Source organism: Lepidochelys olivacea (genome assembly GCF_965140295.1).
Source record: "Lepidochelys olivacea isolate rLepOli2 genome assembly, chromosome: 1".
Classification (NCBI taxonomy): domain Eukaryota; kingdom Metazoa; phylum Chordata; order Testudines; family Cheloniidae; genus Lepidochelys; species Lepidochelys olivacea.
The window spans coordinates 30,165,009-30,178,228 of NC_140411.1; the positions used below are offsets into that span (position 1 = coordinate 30,165,009).

The window sequence follows — 13,220 nt, forward strand, 5'->3', positions numbered from 1 at the left end:
TTGCGAACGAGGCTACGCCCCTTCCGTCAAACCTTCGCCTTCTATTGGGCAAACTGCTTTCTTTTCATCTGATTGGATAGCTGACATGTCAATCAAACGTCGCGTTGTGACGCACGACGTTTTATTTCATAGGGGGTGGGACCTATGCTGGACAACCCCACTCTTTCCTCCTCATTGGTCAGTTGCTATGTCGGTCAAGCAGCGCCTTGGTGGCGTAGAGGTGCCGCTGGTCCTGGAGTGGGGAAGGTGGCTGTATGGGCGTCGCGGCCTTAAAGGGGCCCGCACCGCTTGTGGCCGCCCCGTGGGGACATGGCGGCGGCTGGTGACCCCCAGCACATGGTGAGACATGGCGACGGGGTGGGGGCGCTTCTCTGTGCACCGGTATGAGCCGGGGGCGAAGAGCTCTAAGGGCTCGCCGGGGGGCCAAGCTCCTGTCAGCCTCGCCGCGGGGAGAGGGGCGCAGGATCCCCCCCCCCCACGGGCCTGGCTGGGGAAGCCCCCCCCCCTCGCCCCCGATCACCTGAGAGTCCCCTCCCAGCAGGGATCCCGGTGGGAATCCCCCCGTCCCGCCCCCAGCACGGATTCTGGGAGGACTCCCCCCCGCACCCCGCACCCCGCGCCCCGGCAAAGACCCCCTCTGGATCGCCCCGCCCCCTCCTGAGCAAAAACACCCAAATTGCCTCCTGCTCTGTTCCTAAGCCCAGACCTGGCGGGGAACGACTGCTAGAGTCAGTCCCCTCCTTCAGCACAGTTCCTGGATCCCCAGGATCGCTCCCCTTCCCACTCAGGGCAGATCTTGGTGGGAATTCTCCCCACCCCCTCCTGAGCACTGACCTGGGTTGGTTGGAGGGTGGAAGTAGGTGCCCCCGAGCACCTCCATGCCTCCTGTAATGCAAATAAATAATATTCATAGCTTTTGTACATCTCTAGGTCTCCAGCTGTTTCTTACCTGCCCCTCAGCAGCTTGGAGCTGGCTAAAGAATTCCGGGAGGGTGATGGTGATGCTGCATGGAAAGTAATAAACTAATGGCACATGTTTACTTACAAAGGGCTGCAAATTTCTAATAAGAAAACTCATAATATTTTGTGTGTATGTGTGAGCAATGCAGAAAAATTTACAAATCTCTGAGTGTAAAACCTCTCTGAGGTATTACTGGTTTTTAGTGGGAGTATCTGTATTGCACAGCACAGTCTGGTATCTGTGGCCACCAGAGAAGTAGTGGGGACCAACACAGTTTGATAAGAAGAGGTGTTTACATTACTAGAAGCTGAAGCCAAAATGACTGGTTTCAGAGTAGCAGCCGTGTTAGTCTGTATTCACAAAAAGAAAAGGAGTACTTGTGGCACGTTAGAGACTAACAAATTTATTTGAGGATAAGCTTTTGTGAGCTGCAGCTCACTAGCTCACGAAAGCTTACGTTCAAATAAATTTGTTAGTCTCTAACGTGCCACAAGTACTCCTTTTCTTTTTTTGAAGCCAAAATGTAATCCAAGCAGAATAAATTACTAAAAGATATGGAACATCGAAAAAACATGTTTGCAAGAACAAGTGAAATTTTAAACTCTAAATGTCTTCAGTCTAGTGCATTTCTATGACAGGTCTTCTGATAATGCTTCAGATATTAAAAAACTGGCCCTTTTAAAAGTGTTGCTGTTACCTCAAACTCTGGTATAGTGAAGAGGGTAAATTCCCATCTAAAGGACTTTTCTATACAAAAGAAATAGAATGTTGTAATAGGTTTTTTTTACATTGAATTTGTATTTTCCAGCACTTTCTGGTGTTTGCCAGGGTTGTTGGTTTGATGATGATTGCTCTAGGGCTCATCAGAGGCTCAATTCTGCACTACTCAAGCTTAAAATTAGGGATTTGCTTAAGAACCGGGCTAAATCAAGGCCTAAAACCCAAAAGAATCACAATCTAGGGACCAGAAAGGTATGTCTTCGCTGCAGCTGGGAGAGAGATGTAGGCAGACTTGCGCTTGCTCAGCTCAAAGTAATGTGCTAAAAATAATGATGTAGACATAGTAGCTTGGGCTCTCAAGTTTTCCTGGCCCCCTGGCTCTGAACTTGGAGGTCAGGCTGAGCTGCAATGTTTACACTGGTATTTTTATTGTGCTAGCTTGAGTCTGTCTACCCAGGCTGGGAGGTTGCAGTGTAGACTTACCTCAAATGTCCCCACATGCATCTTTCCCAAGAAGCCTAGCTTAGGGAAGCATAGCAGGACCCTCCCTCTCCCTACTCTGACTTCCATGAGAAGGGGAGAGAAGAAAGCATGACTGTTGAGGGGAACACAATAGGACAGAACTGAGGGTGCTGTACAGGGCCATAGGCTACCAGGCCAATGATCCTAGAGAACTGCCTGGACAGTGAAACTAGAATTGCCATGAGAATGTGGTTTCCCCACATGTTTCTGGTCTGCTGTCTTCACGGCTCTCAGAAGTGAAGTCTGCTCTTTTTGCTAGCAACTGCATTTGTGAGAGGAGGTGCAACTGCTGGGAGGGCGTGGCACATGTTTTCTGAGAACTTCTGGCAACGGGCCATAAACCATTAGATGAAAGCACTATTCCTACTTCCTGGGCCACAGGTTAGAATCAGCTGCCCAGGATGACTGAAGCATGGGCTATGCTTAAAAGTTAGGTTGATGTAGCTACAGTGCTCAGGGGTGTGAAAAATCCACATGCTGAGCGCCAGAGCTATGCTGACCTAACCCCTGGAGTAGGCGCAGTTAGGCCCATGGAAGAATGCTTCTTTCGACCTAGCTGCTGTTGACTGGGGAAGTGGAGTTCCTACAGCGATGGAAAAACCACTTCTGTCCCTGGAGAGAACCTCTACGCTGTGCTGCTACAGCAGTTTGGTTACAGCACTGTAGTGCAGTTTCAGCCCCTGTACTGTCGACATGGCCTAACCCTGTTTAGCTTCCTCCGGTTAGTCGCTAGGTCGGAATTCTGAATGTTATTTCTTCTGATGGGACAGAAGTCCGAGCAACAGTCTTGGTCACAAATCAGAGAGAGGATTGAATAATAAGTGTAATCTCAAATATACTGTTAAAATGTGGGTTTTTAAAAGTGAAACCCATCCTCAGTTGGGGGTTTATCAGACCTGCTCTGTTAAAATTTTAAATGTTGGTGGAATGAAAAGTGACAATGCCAGCTCTTCATGCTTTGGAATAGCAAGTTTCTGGATTTAGAAAAGCTCACCCTCAGAGTGTTAGGCCATGTCTACGCGACAAAATTATGTTGACCTAAGTTAAATCGGCATACGGCCACTGCAGTTATTACATTGCTTGTGCGTGTGCACGCTACGCTCCTTGTGCCGGCGGTGCATGTCCTCACCAGGAGTGCTTGTATTGATGCAGAGGTCAGTGTGGAGCAGCTCCCTGAAACCAGTAACAGTTGATGTAAGTAACAGTGTCTACAGAAAGAAAAGGAGGACTTGTGTCACTTTAGAGACTAACAAATTTATTTGAGCATGAGCTTTCGTGAGCTACAGCTCACTTCAATTTGTTAGTCTCTAAGGTGCCCCAAGTCCTCCTTTTCTTTTTGCGAATACAGACTAACACGGCTGCTACTCTGAAACCAGTGTCTACAGAGACATTGCATCGACCTAACTACATCGACCATGACTCTACGCTGCTCAGGGAGGTAGTGTTATTAAGTCAGCCTAGCGGGCCAGTGAAATCAGCGGTATTGAAATTTAATTGTAGTCACATCCAAAGGTAGGTTGACGTAAGCTGCCTTGCGTCGACTTAACCGTGTAATGTAGACCAGGCCTTAGTATGGTGCTGAGTGATTCCTCAGTGCTAATGTTTTTTCTCTTGTGAGAGCTCAGTTGAACTCACTATTAGCTGCTTATTCTTAGCCATACAGATAAATGGATTTAGCAATAAGCTATTTAGAAGCATTCTAAACTTGTGCACTGCATTATAACCTCTCTGTGCTCCTTTCTGAGTAATAGGAGCATAATTACTCAAACTGTTTTTTCACGGAGTACCTAGAATAGGTGCTTAAACTGAATTGTACACAGCACTATTCAGAGCTGTGGCTAATGAAGGGATAGTAGGGATAATTCTGTTCTTTATAGGTTTTTATACCATGCTGAACAATGTACTATCTGAGCACCTTCCAATAGAGCATTAACCACTACACCTCTATCATATGTTGTTTGTTCTCTCATCCTCTCCTCTGAGGGTAGGGTGACCAGACCAAGTGCGAAAAATCAGGACGGGGGTGGGGGTAATAGCCTATATAAGAAAAAGACCCAAAAATCGGGACTGTCCCTATAAAATCGGGACATCTGTTCACTCGTTGCCCTCCAAGAGGGTGGAGTGTCTTGTTTTGGTAGAGTTGGGGTTGGTTTTTTTAATGGGTAAATATACCTGTTGCTATGTGTTTCTATTAGAGAAAGCAAGGCCAAAGAAATGTGCCTTGCATTTGGAGTGGAAAGCAGTGAGGTTTGTTATGGTTCTTCGTTCTTGGGGGTTTTCTTTCTGCAGTCTTGGACCACCCCAGAGAAGTTTTTGTTCCCCACCTAGGTGAGCTTTACTCTTATTGCTGAGAGTTTCGTTGTCCCAGAGGAGCAACAGTTTCAATCGCAGTGTTCATCTTAGAGCTTTAAACGGACTCTGAAGTATCCTGGGCCTAAGCCAGGGAGCGCTTTGAAGAGACGGACCGAGAACTTACACTTGATTAGAAATTCTACTGGAAGCCAGCGTAGAGATTGTGGTGCTGGTGATGTGTGATGGGCTCATGGTAGCCTGTGTTGCTGAGGAGACACACTGCAGCATTTTGTATTAGTTGACGTTTCGGAAGTGTCAAAGGTTACTTTCATGCCAAGGTATATTGCATTGCTGTATTCCAGCTGAGAGATGACAAAGGCATGAATAACTGAGGCCAGGTCTTTGTCTGCTAGGATGGGATGGAGTCTTTTAGCCAGCCGGAGATGGTAGAAAGCATTACTCGCAGCTATTGCCTTGGGAGAGCTTGCATCAGCAAGGAATCCAAGAGGACTCCTAGACTATGGACTGAAGTGACCAGTTGAGGATGTAAACCTTCAATCAAAGGATTGTACAGTGGCTGCAAACTCTTCAGAATACTTTCCACTCCCCACTGGTATCACCTCTGCTTTGCTTGGGTTGAGCTTCAGCCAGCTGTTCTTCATCCATGAGCTGATCTCATCCAAGCACTGCTGAGCCATGTTAGTGGTAGTGGTGTGGTTGTATGTGAAGGATAGGTAGAGCAGTGTGTGTGTCATCTGCATGCTGCAAGCACTTACGTTCATGTCATCTAACCAGGTCACCTAGTTGCTGCTCACAGACTGGAGAGAGACTTGATCTTTGTGGAATCCTACAAGTTGAGGGGTCTAGTGGTGAAGGTGCAAGTTTCCCATTATTACTCTTCGGGTATGTCCCTCTAGGAAGGACTCTCACCATTTTATCACATTACTCCTGCCACTTCTCTCAGGTGAAATAGTATCTCATGGTCAGTATCAAATGTTGCAGAGAAGTCCAGGAGGATGAGAATAGATGTTTGTCCTCTGTCCATTGACAGGAAGAGATCATCCATCATTGCCACACTAAGGCTGTTTTGCTTCTGTATCCTGATTATACTGGGTCTAGAATGTTGGCTTTAGTTACACGAACTTGTAGTTGACCTTTGGCTGGCTTCTCTATGAGCTTGCTCAGTTTTGACACTGGGCAATGGATGGCTAAGACTGAAGTATCCAGGGTGGGTTTCTTCAGTGTTGGTTGGACTTGCGTGTGTGTGATGGAAAAAGGGAAGATTCAGTCTTTGAATATGGTGTTAGCAAATTTTGGTCAGGAATGGTACCTGTTCACGATTCTCTTCCACAAGCCAGGAAGGGCATGGGTTGGATTTACAGGTCTTGCATCGGGACTCCTTTATGGGGTCAAGAACTTTCTTGATGAGTGAATGTATTGAACTCTGGGAAATGCAGGCGGGCTGTTGGTTGGTGGGTGCAGGCAGTGTGGATACATGCTGTTTGAGAGAGCTTCTCAAATGTGCATGATATTTTCAGCGATATGATAGTTCCACACAGTGCTTGGTGTTCAGCTCCAGTCTAGGCTGTAGGCACTCAGGATTGATGAAGTGATTTACTGACCTGGAAAACTCCTTGGGGAGGGATTTGGGAGCCTCAGTGGAGACTGATAGAATGGGGTGATCTTGTCCTGTAATTAAGGCTACATTTTAGTCACAGGTATTTTTAGTAAAAGTCATGGACAGGTCACGGGCAGTAAACCAAAATTCACGCCCGTGACTTGTCTATGACTTTTACTATATACCCCTAACTAAAATATGGGTCAGGGGGACACAATGCTCTGGGGAGGGCAGTCTAGGGTGTCGCGAGTGCTGGTGGGGGAGTGGCTCAGGACCCCTGCTGGTGCTGGGGGGAGGCGTGCGGTGGGGTCTGGCCTGGGACCCCTGCTGGTGTGGGGAGGGGTGCAGGTGGCATGCAGATCGGGACCGCTGCTAGTGCTGGAGGGGGGAGGGTTGGCATGGCTGGCAGACTCCCTACCTGGCTCTGACCGGCGTGTCCCTGCAGCTCCTAGGGGAGGGGCAGACGGGGGGGTTCCGCACGCTGCTCTCGACCCAAGTGCCAGTTCTGAAGCTCCCATTGCCTGGGAACCGCAGCCAATGGGAGCTGCGGGGGTGGCGCCTGCAGGCAGTGCGCGGAGCCCCCTGGCCCCTCCGCCTAAGAGCTGAAGGGACATTTTAGTGAAAGCCAGGGAGCGCCCCCGACAGGTAAGTGTTGCCTCGCACCCCAACCTCCTACCCCAGCCCTGAGCCCCCTCCCACACACCCAAACTGCTGCTGGCCCAGGGGTGCCTGGCTCAGGCAACCCCTGAGCAAGCTCCAGCCACTGCAGAAGTCACAGAGGTCACGGAACCTGTGACAGACTTGCAGCCTTACCTGTAATACAGCCTCAGCATAGGCTTTGAGGGATTTATTACCTTTCTTCCTGTCTGAATCAGCCTTTGTCTTCTGCATAAGTACATGAGTTGCTGCCCCCCTCTCTTCATCTGACACAAGGTGTCAGAAAACTAAGGGTGTCTGTGTGGGTATGAGGAGGAAGGGGTCATTTGTAAGACAGCGTGTCAATGGCAGAGGCCAGTGCAGAATGATGATTATTCCACAGGTCCTTGACTTTTCATCCTATGACTAGAGTACTGCTGCCATTTAGCAGGCTTTGGAATTGGTTGCAGTTCATGAGCCTTCGTGGTCAAATCAGGATGACTGGTCTTTTTTGTTGCCCAGGTCATTGGCTTGCTGAGGCGATGGTCTGTCCAAGACCGTGTAATGTCCTCTATTTTGATATCTAGGCTGAAGATCAGGGTATGAAAATTATCTATGTGAATCTGTCCCACCCTGTATTTGTGCTATCCAGCATAAGACAATCTGATTGCTATTCCTTTTCTCTTAAAAGTTACTGTACCTAGATACTGCCTGCAGAAAGAAACTCAACTGCAAAATTCCTAGGCAGCTTTGCGTGTTAGGAATGTAAAGGAGTTGGGTGCCAGCCCATTCATGCCTGGCTCCAAACTAAAAATCTCATGAATCCTTTCCCACTCCACTTCCCTCCCTGCAGACTCTCTTCATCTCCCGCTAACCTCCTCTTGCTGCCTTTATGCAAGCTTACCACAGTTACTATCTGGAAGAACTATCCTTTGCCTTTCTGCCTCCTGGGTTCTCCATTTCTTTATAATCTCATCTAACTTGTGTACATCCTGTACAAATCTAATCTAAAAAGGTGTTTGCTCCCTTTCTTATACCTCTTAATTTTTCTCCTCTTAAATTTAAGAGTATTATTTATGCTATGTCTACACTACGGACCTTACAGCTGAACTGCTGCAGCTGCACCACTGTAGGTCTGCGTAGCCGCCCTAGGCTCTCCTGCTGAGATAATTAAACCACCCTGAACAAGCAGTGGTTGCTATGGCAGCAGGAGACCCTCTCCTGCCAACATAGTGCTGTCCACACTGGTGCTTTTTTTTGGTGCACCTTATTCACTCATGGGGGTAACACCCAGGAGAGGGAACAGAAGCTGTGGTTGGTGAATATGGTCCATGAGTTAGACTGACCTTAGAATCATAGAATATCAGGGTTGGAAGGGACCCCAGAAGGTCATCTAGTCCAACCCCCTGCTCAAAGCAGGACCAATTCCCAGTTAAATCATCCCAGCCAGGGCTTTGTCAAGCCTGACCTTAAAAACCTCTAAGGAAGGAGATTCTACCACCTCCCTAGGTAACGCATTCCAGTGTTTCACCACCCTCTTAGTGAAAAAGTTTTTCCTAATATCCAATCTAAACCTCCCCCACTGCAACTTGAGACCATTACTCCTCGTTCTGTCATCTGCTACCATTGAGAACAGTCTAGAGCCATCCTCTTTGGAACCCCCTTTCAGGTAGTTGAAAGCAGCTATCAAATCCCCCCTCATTCTTCTCTTCTGCAGGCTAAACAATCCCAGCTCCCTCAGCCTCTCCTCATAACTCATGTGTTCCAGTCCCCTAATCATTTTTGTTGCCCTTCGCTGGACTCTCTCCAATTTATCCACATCCTTCTTGAAGTGTGGGGCCCAAAACTGGACACAGTACTCCAGATGAGGCCTCACCAATGTCGAATAGAGGGGAACGATCACGTCCCTCGATCTGCTCGCTATGCCCCTACTTATACATCCCAAAATGCCATTGGCCTTCTTGGCAACAAGGGCACACTGCTGACTCATATCCAGCTTCTCGTCCACTGTCACCCCTAGGTCCTTTTCTGCAGAACTGCTGCCTAGCCATTCGGTCCCTAGTCTGTAGCTGTGCATTGGGTTCTTCCGTCCTAAGTGCAGGACCCTGCACTTATCCTTATTGAACCTCATCAGATTCCTTTTGGCCCAATCTTCCAATTGGTCTAGGTCCTTCTGTATCCTATCCCTCCCCTCCAGCGTATCTACCACTCCTCCCAGTTTAGTATCATCCGCAAATTTGCTGAGAGTGCAATCCACACCATCCTCCAGATCATTTATGAAGATATTGAATAAAACCGGCCCCAGGACCGACCCTTGGGGCACTCCACTTGATACCGGCTGCCAACTAGACATGGAGCCATTGATCGCTACCCGTTGAGCCCGACAATTTAGCCAGCTTTCTACCCACCTTATAGTGCATTCATCCAGCCCATACTTCCTTAACTTGCTGACAAGAATACTATGGGAGACCGTGTCAAAAGCTTTGCTAAAGTCAAGAAACAATACATCCACTGCTTTCCCTTCATCCACAGAACCAGTAATCTCATCATAAAAGGCGATTAGATTAGTCAGGCATGACCTTCCCTTGGTGAATCCATGCTGGCTGTTCCTGATCACTTTCCTCTCATGCAAGTGCTTCAGGATTGATTCTTTGAGGACCTGCTCCATGATTTTTCCAGGGACTGAGGTGAGGCTGACTGGCCTGTAGTTCCCAGGATCTTCCTTCTTCCCTTTTTTAAAGATTGGCACTACATTAGCCTTTTTCCAGTCATCCGGGACTTCCCCGGTTCGCCACGAGTTTTCAAAGATAATGGCCAGTGGCTCTGCAATCACAGCCGCCAATTCCTTCAGCACTCTCGGATGCAACTCGTCCGGCCCCATGGACTTGTGCACGTCCAGCTTTTCTAAATAGTCCCTAACCGCCTCTATCTCCACAGAGGGCTGGCCATCTCTTCCGCATTTTGTGATGCCCAGCGCAGCAGTCTGGGAGCTGACCTTGTTAGTGAAAACAGAGGCAAAAAAAGCATTGAGTACATTAGCTTTTTCCACATCCTCTGTCACTAGGTTGCCTCCCTCATTCAGTAAGGGGCCCACACATTCCTTGGCTTTCTTCTTGTTGCCAACATACCTGAAGAAACCCTTCTTGTTACTCTTGACATCTCTGGCTAGCTGCAGCTCCAGGTGCGATTTGGCCCTCCTGATAACATTCCTACATGCCCGAGCAATATTTTTATACTCTTCCCTGGTCATATGTCCAACCTTCCACTTCTTGTAAGCTTCTTTTTTATGTTTAAGATCCGCTAGGATTTCACCATTAAGCCAAGCTGGTCGCCTGCCATATTTACTATTTTTTCGACTCATCGGGATGGTTTGTCCCTGTAACCTCAACAGGGATTCCTTGAAATACAGCCAGCTCTCCTGGACTCCTTTCCCCTTCAAGTTAGTCCCCCAGGGGATCCTGGCCATCCGTTCCCTGAGGGAGTCGAAGTCTGCTTTCTTGAAGTCCAGGGTCCGTATCCTGCTGCTTACCTTTGTTCCCTGCGTCAGGATCCTGAACTCAACCAACTCATGGTCACTGCCTCCCAGATTCCCATCCACTTTTGCTTCCCCCACTAATTCTACCCGGTTTGTGAGCAGCAGGTCAAGAAAAGCACCCCCCCTAGTTGGCTCCTCTAGCACTTGCGCCAGGAAATTGTCCCCTACGCTTTCCAAAAACTTCCTGGATTGTCTATGCACCGCTGTATTGCTCTCCCAGCAGATATCAGGAAAATTAAAGTCACCCATGAGAATCAGGGCATGCAATCTAGTAGCTTCCGTGAGCTGCCGGAAGAAAGCCTCATCCACCTCATCCCCCTGGTCCGGTGGTCTATAGCAGACCTTGATGGAGGTCCCTCCATTTTTATGTTCGTTTTTGTACATTTCAGGTTGCATTTCCTGAAACATCACATGCAAAAGGGGTCCTTCCCATAAGAGTTCCAAAATCAGAAAAAAGATTAAAAAGAAATAATGTTACAAAAAGAATTAAGCCAATCTCATGGTTTTTTTTGTGGGAGATGGGGAGTCTGTCATGATGTTTGAGTTGAGGTTGGCCGTACTGTGATTTATTGGAGTGATGAGTGCTGTCTTATTGCTGTTGTATAAGCTTTTCTTGAACCTTTTAAAATTCAAATATCCAAGTCTGTGTAAAGCTCACTATTTTTCAGTAAATTACAGAACATCTGGAACAGTTCAGTCCTGTCTCAGTTTGTGGAGTAGCATATGAAACTGTTCCTTGGCCACATTCATAAGTAAAATGTACTTGACAGTATGCTATTAGTTGGACTGTGGTAAGAAATGTTTGTCTGAACTATACAATGGTTAACACTTCAAGCTGGGGGTTGTCAACATTGGTCCAAAGTGGATGGTTATGTTGACTCTTCATTGCAACATTCAAACCAAGATTAACTGAATGAACATAATTTGTAGCCAGATTGTTCTCAAGGGAAATGTAAATAAGTAAAGGGGGCAAATATTTAGTTTGCTTTATGGGATTTAATGTCCAAGTGTTTAAATAGACTATCTGAAAAGAAAAATTATGCCTGTTAGTGGCTAGGTACCACTTAAGCAAATAAAGAAAACTGCAGTTGATTATATGTCCCTAGGCTTTTCCATGCAAATATGTTTTTCTGAATCCTGAAAACATGTTTATATATGCTGGGTACCAGTATGCAACCAGCCTGTCCCCTTCAGTTGTGGGGCGTAAAGGGACAAAAGTCTGAATGCCACTGGTGCTAGGGCAAGTATAGTGAAACAAGGGAATAAAACAAAATAAGTTCTTTCTTTTTCTTATTTATATCAGACCCTATTTTTGCGATGAGTTAGGGTGAAAATGAAGCTCATAGTCCCACGTTGTGGGGCAGGAAATCTGGCCTTTGCGATGTAATTATATTATTAATCTCTTGCAGTGCTCCTGAAAATCAAAATGCATCTGAGCACTCAGTCAGTAATTAGGAGGAGCTGGGGAGGAGAAATGTGAACTATAGCTGGAATAATTTGCCATTTCCCCTTCCCAGGCTCTTCAGAGGGCATCCGTTAGCCTCTCCCCATACTTCTGTAGTAGAACCTGAGGGCATAATAAATACCATATACATCTGATTCTCCCTGCTTGTTGCAATTAGTGACTGGAAAACGAGGGTTGCCAGTAACAACTTTGTTTCATTTTTCAGGGTACTCTACGTGGAAGTTGTAAATCTGCATCAGTCACAGATGGACTTTCTGCAGCATCATATGTAGATTATCCGAAATACAAACCCTTCATTAATGCTGATTTGCAGCGCTCACCTGAGAAACCAGTAATTCCCTATCCAGAAAGTAACAGCAGAGGTAATATTTTAGTCCAGCATCTATTGCCGTGGGATGTAGGTGCCATGTAACAAGCATAGAGCATGCCCACAAAGGGCCGTAATCTCATTGTCTCTCCTGCTTTTACCCAGGGGAGATGTAGTTTAATCTCTCCTCTCTTACATGTCATTTCTCTTTCCTTAGTTCCTCCTGTTTTGCCCTCCTCACTGTCCCATTAGGGATCTGTCTGAGGGTCACAACTCCCAGTTTGAGAACCCCTGCCATAGCTGGAGTCCCACAGCTGAGAATCTTCTACCTCCTGTACCTGAAAGTCTGACCTTGAGCCAGTCAGGCTGCACTGAAAATACGTGTGATTCCCTGGATGGATGGGTAGCTGGCTAATGCCCTTATAAAGTAGTCTCTGATGAACATATGGTCCTTCCTCCCCAACTCCCCCAGTGATTAGGGCTTTAATTTTTGCTCAGAAGTGGGTTTGAAGGAGAGGGGAGGTGCTCGGTATAGGGGAAAAGGCAGGATACAAAAGGTAGAAGGGGAAGAATTGCCAAGGGAACGTTTAGAGGACACAGAAAAGCACTACGCATGAGGGGGGATGAAATGAAATGAGAGCAGAGTTGTATGGAGGGGTGGATTTGTGAAGAGTTTGAGCTTCCTGGGGGGAAGATGGAAGAAAGGGAAGGATTAAGCTGAACCTAAACCATGGGATTCAAACTCTAGGTTTTATAAAGTAGCATAACGTGGTTGGAGTGGCTGTGGTAATGCACGTTGTAGTGCAGTCCGACTTGGGAAAGGCCTGGTCCTTAATGGCCAGTGTGGTAAACTCCTCGCACAGAGTGCTTATTAAATGTAACGAGCTCTGGCACATAACCTGCTTTCTGCACTGATAGTGCTGTTGATACATAATTAAAGGAGCAGTGTGGCTGAAACATAGGAGTATTCGGTAGTGCAGGAAGAGCTCTCCTTCTAATTATTGATGAAGGTGTATTTTCATATGTTGCCTAGTGGTAAACTGAAGCCAGGGTGTGCATCTGGTAGTAATCCATTTTGGTTTTCATTGTTCAACACTGAAGACCTGTTAACTCCAGAACGTTGAGTTGGAAAATACTCTGGTAGCAAAAATGTGAGAGGTGGTT

At 47.0% G+C, this 13,220-nt stretch overlaps 1 protein-coding gene across 1 annotated transcript in view; it reads left to right on the forward strand.

The window, feature by feature from the left end:
• Positions 1-197: 197 nt before the first annotated feature.
• Positions 198-13,220, forward strand: part of CEP57 (centrosomal protein 57) — a 29,146-nt gene continuing 16,123 nt past the window's right edge. The window contains exons 1-2 of the mRNA XM_084622239.1: positions 198-339; positions 11,955-12,111. Of these exons, the coding sequence (XP_084478365.1) occupies positions 310-339; positions 11,955-12,111 (187 nt within the window). The 5' untranslated portion in view covers positions 198-309. The remainder of the gene's footprint in view (positions 340-11,954; positions 12,112-13,220) is intronic.